General features: G+C 35.6%; 1 protein-coding gene across 1 annotated transcript; it reads left to right on the forward strand.

Annotated features, from left to right (window-relative positions):
• Positions 1–2757: 2757 nt before the first annotated feature.
• LOC126911109 (uncharacterized) lies at positions 2758–11117 on the forward strand. Its single transcript, XM_050696280.1, has 2 exons — positions 2758–5123; positions 10102–11117. Exons 1-2 carry the CDS (start codon positions 4771–4773, stop codon positions 10832–10834), a joined length of 1086 nt encoding a protein of 361 aa, XP_050552237.1. The 5' UTR covers positions 2758–4770; the 3' UTR covers positions 10835–11117.
• The last annotated feature ends 527 nt before the right edge of the window (positions 11118–11644 follow it).

Raw genomic sequence — 11644 nt, forward strand, 5'->3', positions numbered from 1 at the left:
CTTCGCACAATCATTAATAAAAAACAATTAGGACATAATAAGACTCGAACTTAAATGTCTTTCACTACTATTATTTCACAAAAATCACGTTATTTTGCATTATGAACAATCTAACGTTGTCTTCTTACACAAATAAGTTGAAATAAACCTTTTTAAAGGTTAAAAATAGAAATTACAAATTCAAAACATTCTTATTCAACGGAGATCTATGTCTTCTCTGAGTTTTCACAGAGATATAACTATTGATAAATATCTGTCTAAAAATATTGTAACAAATAATATATAGTTATAAAACCTCCCAAAAAGTAACATCTTCTTACTATAATAAATAAGAATGTATTGCAATTGAAAACTTAACATATAAATGGTAAATATTTTTCCATTTCAGGTACTTTAAAAAAGCCCCTATTGTTGATAGTTTTAGGCTTTTGATTTTTTTCCATTATAGCTTCCCTATTATACCAAATTTGATCTAAGGTGTCGGGCCACCGAAATATATTTCCTCTTGATAGAACCATTGTACTTATTTCGTAAGTATTGTTATCAATATTTTTAATCAACCCGGGAAAGTATTCTCCTTCGTATTTAATTATAACATATGTATTTTTCTTTAGTGACTGCAAGGATAGGTCTTTTAGAGGAATATTTTCATCTGACTCTAGTGATTCAGTAGTGAGTTTTGGGCAGTTTATCTGGTCGTCTTCAGACAACTCTAAATCTTGGTCACTTTCTTGATAGGGTATCATTTTCTTCTGCTGATGAACTAGATGATTCAATTCTCTTTCTTTTGTTACTTACAGTTTTTGTTATTTTCTTTTTATTTTTAACTTTCTCTCGTTCTTCAGATGTCTTCTTTTTTATTTCTTAAGGCACCCCCTTTTTTGGTTTTGAATACTGGAGCAATTTTTTTTCGTGACGTAAAATTATTTATTAGGCCCCGGCCTAATCGCAGACGAAATTCTTTATGAGTATTTCGCCGTTCCGAATGAGTTGTCATATAAACAATCTTCCAGCAAAAACCAAAAAAGTCGATGCCAATTCTTGCGAGATTTGCGCCCAAGTGGGTATGAAGCTCTAAAGTGATCAAAGTGATCAACTCCTCCCATAAACTCAGTGTTCTTCTTGATTGAAAGAGGACAAAACATTTTTTTTTTTTTTGGTACCATCTTTTTGTTTCCGCTCAATCATTTCCACAGCTCGAGGATTGAATGCAGTACTTAGTTGCAACAAAAACATCTTTTGTATCTTTCCATTTGATAACAGTTACTGGTCCATCACCCTGGTATATAAATTCTCCCGGTTTCAGGACTGTTTCCTTTCTCTCTTCACTGTTTAGATTTTTTGCTGTCAATACATCTGGTAAACCCTTGCGGTTTATTCTTATGGTTCCAACACTATAAATATGTTTCTCAAATAAAATCTCCAATAATGGAAGGCTGGTGAAAAAATTGTCAAATGCTACCAATGTGTTGCTTGGCAAAGATTCACATAAATCTAATATTACTCTAGCGCCTAAGTTCTCTTCTGTTCCACTATCAACTTTCCCAGAATAAAATTGAAGGGCACAGGAAAAGAAGGCGCTCATTAACATTCTCATTGTTTTGAGTAATCAAGTAATTAGACCTAAAATCTCAATTTTCTCATAAAAAGTACATAGAATATCATATTTAATCATGTACACAATGAACCCCACATATATTTCTCAATTGCTGATATTTTTTTTTTACATTAACTTAGTTATTAAAAACTTTAAGTTTTCATTGCCAAAGTCCCAAATGTAACTGGAAAGAAGGTGTTCATTGTCGCATTGAGCTCCTTTTTGTATATTATTGAAATGGTTATCACAAAAAATGTTATTGATTTATAATAAGGTAAAATGAAACAAAGTATTAAAATTTACCATGACATTTTAATTATGGGGTAAATTTGTGTAATACAAAATGCTAGCAGGAGAACAAAACTTTTTTAAATGTTGAAGATCATTAAATTTTTCTTGAGAAATTGGTAACTTCTCTGTATACAACCTTCCAGGCAAAACAAATTCATTGTTTTGTACAATGCTGCTCTTTGTTTTCTTCTTCCTTCCACTAATGCATGCAGATTCCCAAGGCCCATTATAAGTAGAACGGAAGCCAATTTTGGGGGTAGCCTTATCAATTTTCAAAACTTTTATTGGCCGTGAAGGAAAAGAGGACTTTTTGGCATAAATTGTATCCAAATGGCTAGTCCATGATCTGAAATAAGATGTATCCACCTCTATGACTTTGAATGGACTAGGTTTGGAGCGTGCATCTTTAAAAATTTGGGTCCATTCCTGTGGAAGTTCAGCTCGTGTTTTGGATTTCACTAAACCCATATTTTTATCACACTCCATATGAGGCCATGAGAGCCAGAGCAGCCTAACTTATTAAACAAAAAATTACAGTATTAAGGAAAAACAGTGAGCCCTGATTTAAAATAATTTTAACTTTAGTAAATAAATATATTATGACATTATTTGCGGTCTTACTTTCTTATTATGTAATATTCCTTAACTTTTAATGATTTTACTAACTCTAGTCATCATATCCATAAAATTATTTTCAGTTAGGCCACTCTGGCATTTGGGGTTTCGGGTGTATTGAAGAAAAAATTAAGCAGTTAAGCCAAACTATTTATTAATTAAGAAAAAAATAATTAAGATAGACATCCTTACCACACTTTATCACTCAGCAGGTGATTGAGTGAAGTAGGGGTGTCTATTATTGTAAAGATAATTAAATTTTAAACATTTCTTGCTCACTCAATCACTATCCACTTCTTCCTCTCCCACATACAGATCGTTCGGTGCTGATGCATTTGCTTTTATGTTATTATAAAAGTCATGATATACTGGGGGAATGTATTGCAGAAGTTCTATCAAGTCCTTTTTCTTCTCCACGCTAATTTGTTTTCCCAAGGGATAAAGAAGGTCTAGCTCCAAGTCAGCAATATTGATGGAATTCCTTTTCTTAATGTTAACGTTTTCAAATAAGACCTCAGGATTATTTGAATATTTAAAAAATATTGAAAATGGGTGGATCTTGTGGTAAAGAAGCCACTGAATACTCAGCCACTTTACTTTTGATTTCTCTGCAGTGACCTTCCGATTGGTAATATTATTTTCAAGTTTTTTCGTTGAAACAAAATCATCTGTTGTCATTTTCATAATTTTAAAAGCATTCTTCTTTCTTGCAGCTTTTATAACTTTAATCCAATCGTCCGGTATAAAAATATCCTTAAAGATTTTTTCTGTTTTTCAATCAATCCGAAGTCTTGATCACATGCCAAGTAAGAATGACCACTTACAAAAAATTTATGGTCTATTTTTTCTACAACATAGTTTGGATGACTAGTAATATATTGACAAAGACATTTAATATAAAGCCATTTTTATATTTCTGTTCTGGCCACCACATTGGTCAGAATATAAGATCAATGTTTTAGTCTTGACGTTTTCTTTTATGTAACGCAATAAACAAGACCGTATTTCCTGAGGCCCTCTCGAAGCTACTGTTTCGTCCCATACACACATCGTCGCAATGTCAGTTGCAGCATCATGTATGCCTAAGTTGTATGTCCATAGCTGCCTTTTATAATAACACACTCCAGTTGATATTACTGGAGTAGGTAATGTTTTCATGAGGTCAAATACGATTACAGTAACGTCTGTATCTTCTTTAGCAAGATTTTTATCTATTTTGTAATTGTCTTTTGCTGAGTCAGCTTTTGCAAGGTGTACCTTTTTCTGTAACTCAAATTGTTCTTTTGCTTCTTGTGAACTAGCTGCATCTATCTTAATTTTAAGGTTGTCACATTTTTTGCAAGAATCAGATATAGGGGCATGAAATGATAGGTTGAAGTGTTGATTAAATACTTTTCTGAACATAAAATCTGAAACCCTTTCTGACTCTGGAGTATCATTACAGTAAAGAGCATACATTTTCGGCAAACTTAGATCCGGCGCTAAGAATCTTCTGTTCGTGCTCTTGTGTAGTGTGTAATGTGATTCATACTTCGGGAATTTATCAATGAATTCTTTGACGCGTTGAATCTTTTCTTCACTTGTCTTATTGACAGGGGCATGCCTTCCCCTTGCATCAATGGGTGGTGTAGGAATGGACAGTTTCCTTTTTAAAACTCTGGATAGTCTTCCATCAGATACTGCAAATATTTTTTTGAAGAATTCCTTACATACCGTAGTGGACAATCCTTCAGAATTCGGCATTGTATACACAGAGGCGTATTATCCCTAAGGCAAACTAGGCAAGTGCCTAGGGCGCCAGGTTACACAGGGGCGCCACGAGACGGGAGCGCTAATGTGGCCCTATGTAGGCTGCGGCACCAAAAACAAATTAGGGGCGCCTATGCGATGTTTGCCTAGGGCGCTGTCTAGCTTTAATCCGCCTCTGGTATACACCCTGGTATTGGAGCGTCTAGAATCAGTTTGTTGGCCATTCGTGGAAATAGAGGATCTCTTTTTAGGTAACACTTTCACTAATGAAAAGATGTAAGATGACTGCAAATCAAAATTTTCCATAGCATAAAATCTATTAAAGAGTTCTTTTTGCTGTTCAGAATTAATTTTATCATGGCATTTCTGTGCACATTTACATGGTATATCTGTGTTTATACTTTTCGAAGGGACAGTGTTACCTTTTGTATTTACATATTCGGCCTCCTACGCACTGGCGACCATAGACGCGGCCAGGCCGCCGCGGCCATGGTCGCCGTTGCGTAGGCAAGCGCGACATGTGGACGGCCGAAAAATTTGCAGTCGACTTCCAAGGGTGTGTCAAGATGGACGTGCAGAAGATAATCACGCTAACTGTGCTTGTGTATTTACTACGAAAACGAAAACGGAAGATTTCACGTAAAAGACAGTTTTGGGTGCATCCATTACTTTGCGAGAGAAAGACTAAAGGATTATATTATACTTATTTTTTGGATTTAAAAATGTATGAGAAGAGATTCTTTAATTACATGAGAATGTCAACGAATACTTTTAACCTGTTACTGGATACAATAAAACCAAAAATTACTGGAACTGGTAACAACTATCGGAAATGCATTCCAGCAGAAGAAAAATTAGTAATAACAATAAGGTAAGCTTTTTCTTTTTTAAATACAGAATGTTTAAAAAATACGTGATATATTTTAAAGGGTGTTTCGGAATGGAGTATTGTGTACAGGAAAAATAAAAATAATGTGATAGGGCCTTTTTTTACTTAAACTGCTAAATGGATTTTTTTGTAAATTTGAATTATACAAGACTCGTTTCTGAATCGCCCTAAACCACCACTGTTGTGTTTTTCACAACAACCTGTAAAATTCATTGACCAAGGTTTTGCCACTTTAAAAAAATTATGAACTATTGTTCAGTAGTATTCTATTTTACGACTTTGAAAAGGAGAGGAAAAGGGCTTGCTTATAACATGTTTTTAAATATTAAAAAACTGAAGTAGATAATCAAATTATTTGTATTTTCATAACTTAAAAAATGGCAATTGTGAACAATTAATCATTGAAATTGGGAAATAGGTCTATCATTTCTGAATTTTGAGAAATATCAGAATAATGAGTATGATTATCGCTGTAATTTGAATCATCTGATATCCTGTTGGTAGTAGAATAACCTGAATAACTCGGTCGATTAGGGTCATATTCTTGGTCGTTAAGAGTATTGAAATTACTTGAATAGTTTATGCGCGCTGTTGTAGGTGTACAGTTCGGTTGGTATTTTTCTATAATTTCCATGATTTCCATTTTCGCTTTGGTCTTCATTGCAGCAGGGATTGTTTGAAATCTTTCGAGGAGGGATAAAAGAAACAGTCTGTCACAATTTGAATCATTCTGTGTAGTCGCTATGGTCTTTTGCAGAACTGAAATTAGAGGGTCTGTATCGGATTCTTCGTTTGGCATTTTTTTCTTCTTTTTGTTCTAAGCGACTTTGATGCAGACTGTTGAGTCTCAAGATCAGAAGATCTTGCACTTTTATTTTCTTGACTTGCCTCTTCGAGACTATTTTCTGTTGCGTTTGTGTCCAGCACTGATTTCAAAAACAGTAATTGGTTGAAATACACCCCTTTCACACGGCAGTCCAGTTTTGCAGGATCGGCTTTTTACGGTATCCTGCTAAACTGGACGCTGTGTTCACATGGCAGTTCAGTTTTGCAGGATTCAGTAAAAAGCTGGTTCCGCAAAACTAGACTGCCGTATGAACACGGTTGCATCCTGTTTTTTTACCATTCCTACGCCGGTTATCAGGTGAAATGGACGTAAATACTTTCCTAATTTTCTATTGGTATTATCGGCGTCGGCAGCGAAATAGAAGATTCTGGGTTCATCCTATTCTGACACAACGCTCGAATTTGGGTATTTTTCGGAATCTTATGAGCGATTTGAGAAGAGATGAGTCAAAATTTTTCAATTATTTTAGAATGAGTATGACCACATTTGACGATCTTTTAAAAAGGGTGAATGAAGATTTAAAAAAACATGATACAAATATGAGAAAAAGCATCACACCTGAAGAAAAGTTAGCAATATGTTTAAGGTAAGAATGAAATACATATTTAAAGTTTAATATTTATTACCAAACACAATAAGTTATGTATGTATGATATTTTCACAAGATGATCGTTAATATTAATTAAATATTAGTGAAATCCGGAAAATCAGAGCTCTGCAATTCAACTGATTGTGCAGATGGCGATGACTGAACGCTGTAATGCGGTGTGAAATAACCTGCTGATTGATAAGAGTTGTTAAAAGTAGATGGTTGTTGAGAGGACCATTGGTTAAAATTGCGGCTTTTTATATTTTGCAACAAACTTATAACACCTGCTTGAAATTGTAATATTTGATCATCGTTGAGTGAAGCTAGTGTAGGAAGTAAACTTTTAAAAAATGACAAGTTACGATCTTCATTCTGCGTATTCGGCTGACTTTTCATCTGGTGATCAATGAAACTCGCCATTTTTTGATCCATTACAGAAAGTCTCTGCCTTGGTAGTACACTTCTCTTAAGTCGTTTAGCACCACCTGCAGGATTTCCTTGTCCTGGACTTCCGATAATAGGTTCATTTTCACTTTCTTCATTTTGGATAGGATTTTCCGTATCACCCTCTTCAATATCTGCAGCTTTGTTACCGCCACTGTCTTGTGTTTCAGCCGGATCCATATTTTTTTTTAAAAACAACAACTGGTCGTGATAACAGTATTTTTTGGTATTAACTGCAGCAGATCCAGATTTATTTATTTTTATATTTAGCACATAAGAATGAAGAAACCAAGTCACAGCGGTTCTATGTACATGAATTACAAGAATTTTTTTTCCATTGTATTGCTAGCGGTAGTGGATTCGAATTATAGATTCACCTATATCAGCGTAGGCTCTTATGGCAAAGAATGCGACTCCTCTATATTCAAAGAATCTACTTTCTGGAAAAGATTAAATGATGGCAGTTTAGATTTACCAGAAGCTCGTCCTCTCTTTACAGGTTTGGAATCACGTGTTCCATTTGTGATAGTGGGTGATGAAGCATTTGGTTTGCATTATAATCTGTTGAGACCCTATGGAGGAACTCATTTAGATAAAAATAAAAGGATATTTGACTATCGATTAACAAGAGCCAGACGTTATGTGGAGTGCGCGTTTGGAATATTGGCAAATAAATGGCGAATATTTCATCGTCCATTGGACGTAAGCACCAGTACAGCTATCTCGATAGTTAAAACTTGCGCCGTGCTTCATAACTATATCATGCATAATGAAAGTTCATATGCGAACATTGACAGCAACGATTCAACGATATCTTTGGAAAACGTACGTAATGAGCCAAATACACGAGGTGGACGCTGTGCTAACACAATACGAACAGAGTTCACAAATTATTTTGTTTCTGAAGTGGGAGCTGTACCTTGGCAAGACGAAGCAATACAAGGATAAACGAAATAAATATAAAAACTTACCATAGCTTTGTCTTTCTTTTTCCTCAAGTTCTTGAAAGTCTTCTCTCAAAACAATGCAAACTTCGCGCCATGCTGCAGTTCGCAAGTTGTTATCTTTATAATTTTCCAGCGTTTTATCCCATAATATAGGCCTAATTTCAATTAGTGTAATAAGAAGTTCGGGATCAATATTTGTTTGCGACATTTTTCGACGAAACACAGCAATCTCGGCGCCGCGCAAAAGAGCAATGCGCGAGCGCTACACATGTGCGGGTGACGCGGCGGGCGCGGGGCGGGGGCTGCCACCACTCCACTATCCCGCTAAAAACAGTGTCCAGCAAAAAACCGCATGCAGGAAGCCGTGTGAAGATTGCTATTGAAATACGAGGGGGCGTTTTTATATTCGCGGAATGGGGGATAAGGAGTGGAAATAAAAAAACCAAATTATTTTTCCTTTTCAATATATTTATCTGCAAGACGAATACATGTTTCAGATCTTTCAATTAATTTATTAATACCATCATAAAAAAAAGATTTCTTTTTGTCTATAAAATACGCCGAAACTGCCTCCTTGACTTCATCATCGGTGGTAAATTTTTTACCCCGTAGCTCTTTTTTCATTTTTAGAAACGGTTAATAATCACTCGGGGTCAGGTCTGGGCTGTAGGGTGGGTGTTCTAAAATATCGAAGCCCACCTTATGCAGGGCAGCCATCGCAAGCTCTTGTGAACGGGCGCGTTGTCGTGCAAAAGCAACACACCTTTCGTCAATTTTCCCCATCTTTTCTCCTTAATGGCTTCTTGAAGTCGCTTTAATATTGAAGCGTAGTATTCCCCGGTTATAGAAACACCTTTATCTTTATAGTCGATTAATAATAATCCTTCCGAGTCGCAAAAGACCGTTGCAATGATTTTCCCAGCTGACTGTGACACCTTAAACTTCTTAGGGGGTGCTGCGCCCTTTTTATGCCACTGCATGGAATCTTGTTTCGACTCAGGTTCATAATGATGAACCCAAGTTTCGTCTCCAGTAAAAATTCGACTCAATACATCATCCTTGTCTTCATTACAGAGGTTCAAAAATGCACGTGTACACTCTACGCGCTGTTGTTTTTCGGGCGGCGTGAGCATTCTCGGCACCCATCTTGCACTGACCTTAGTCATGCCAAAATGATCATGAAGAATTCTAAAAATGATTGTATCGGATACTCCAACCATTTCTGCGAGTTGTTTCTTCTTTAGTCGAGCATCTTCCAGTACATTTTTTTCAACTTTTTGGATAAGTTCTGGCGTGGTCACCTCGATACTCCTGCCCGGCCTCGGATCCTCTTCAATGGGTTCCCTACCTTGTTTAAATAAATTGTGCCACTTGTACACCATGGTTTTTCCTTGACAAGAGTCACCGTAAACCAATGACATCTCATTCATTATGGTCGCAACTGTTTTTCCTTGCTTGGTAAGGAACTTTATAACGGTACGATATTAGATTTTTTCCATATTTCACTTTTCACTCCCGATTTTGTTGCTTGATTGACGATAACTCAAAGACTAATTATCTAATTGCAATGAAATCTCGTATTTATACTAATTATGAGTCACTGAACACGTTACTACCTAATGGGCGTAATCCTCCCCCCACAACCCTCTCATTCCGCGAACTTAAAAACGCACCCTCGTATATGTGTGATTAAACGGGATCCCGCTTTTTACTGGACTACGGATCCAGTTCCTAGTGACAAAACCGAATGGCACAATTCGACCGGATCGGTTTTTTGCAGGATCCCGCATGCGGGATGCTCGTGTGAACGCTAGCATATAAACACATTCGCCATCAAACGGGATCCTGTAGAAAAGCTAGCATATAAACACATTCGCCATCAAACGGGATCCTGTAGAAAACGGGATCCTGTAAAAAACTGGACTGTCGTGTGAAAGGGCTGATAGGTGTATTGTGATTTACGTTTTGCAGCAGAACCACTTTTGACATCTTTAAGACGGCGCAGCTCTCTTGTGAAACAGTCTCTAAGGTTTTTCCATCTTTTTTGGAGAGTAATGCCTGTAAATCAATAAATAAATGTATTACATATTACAAAACTAATATTATGTTTATTAATGTGAATTTTATTTTCAGGTATTTGGCTACTGGGTGTTCTTTATCTCATATAAGTCATGAATACCGTATAGGGCTTCCTACAGTATCGGAAATAGTATTTGATGTTTGTGAAGCAATATGGGAGATATTAAAACCAATTGTGATGCCACAATTGACCAGAGATAAGTGGATTCAAACGGCTGAAGGTTTTCAAAAATACGCCCAATTTCCTAATTGCATTGGAGCCATCGACGGCAGGCACATTAGAGTTATCAAACCACAACATTCGGGATCTCTTTATTACAATTACAATAATTATTTTTCAATCGTGTTACTTGCAATATGTGATGTAAATTATAAATTTCTTTACGTAGATATTGGAGCATACGGCAAATGCAGTGATTCGTCAATTTACAAAGACTCTGTATTTTATCATAGGCTTTTAAATAATGATCTCGATATTCCGAGCAATAACCCCATCAAAGAAAATGGCCAATCAATGCCGTTCGTTTTAGTGGGTGATGAGGCGTTTTCACTATCGGAACATATGATGCGACCGTATGCTGGGAGAAACTTGAATAATGTAAAGACTAATTTTAATTATCGACTATCCCGTGCCCGCCGCTATATTGAATGTACATTTGGAATATTAGCCAATAAATGGCAGATTCTTCACCGACCCCTAAACTGTAGTCTTATAAACGTTTTCCTTCAACAGCATATTTTTTTTGTGTTTCTTCTCTTAGTTCTTTTATCATGGCAACATTTGTAGGACACTGGTCACATATTGTTGAAACCACCTTTAGTCCTGTACTGTTAATATTTTTAATGGTTTCTAATAACAAATCTTTTAAGTCTTGCTTCTTTATACCACTTTTTGTAAATGTAAATAGTATGGGTTGTTTTGTTTTACTTTTAATGCCCTTTATCATAAAAACAAGGGCACGATCCGCAATATCCTTTGTTTTTTTTATGCCGTCATCTGGGAAACCAATAATTTCATTTAAAAAGTCATTATACACCATCCCAGGTGCTAATGACACTTCATCAAATAACAAATTTACTAGGTCTTTTTTTTCTAGTACTATTGAGTGATTTGTCAAGTGGTTTATTTTGACATTTTTCAACAATCTAACAGAAATTATAGGCTCTTGCAGTCATATGCTGATCGACGAAGGTCACACACTTGCGTAATGTGCGTTTTTAAAGTAAATTTTCACCGAGTAATATTTCAGCATTAATGCCTGGTTTCATGCGGAATGAACTGAGAACTTTTTGCAAACAACGTTTTGACGGTAATATAAACATTTTCTTCAAAAGATTATATGATTTCGGACTTTGTTTATAGATGGACAAGGCCATTATTTTTTCATTTGTGGTGTATCGATTAATAAAAAAATTCTTCCTAAAAGTCTTACAGTTAATTTATTTTTGTAATTATCCATAAATAAATCGTGTTTAACCCTAGTTTCTATTGTGTCATATTTATTTTGAATATCCTAGCCCAAATGAATCGAAAAAACATTTATAAAACGCTAATAATTGAAAAATCATCGCCTTTTTTTTGTGTTCCCCTAATTTT

The sequence above is a fragment of the Spodoptera frugiperda genome, chromosome 10 (genome assembly GCF_023101765.2).
Source record: "Spodoptera frugiperda isolate SF20-4 chromosome 10, AGI-APGP_CSIRO_Sfru_2.0, whole genome shotgun sequence".
Taxonomy (NCBI): domain Eukaryota; kingdom Metazoa; phylum Arthropoda; class Insecta; order Lepidoptera; family Noctuidae; genus Spodoptera; species Spodoptera frugiperda.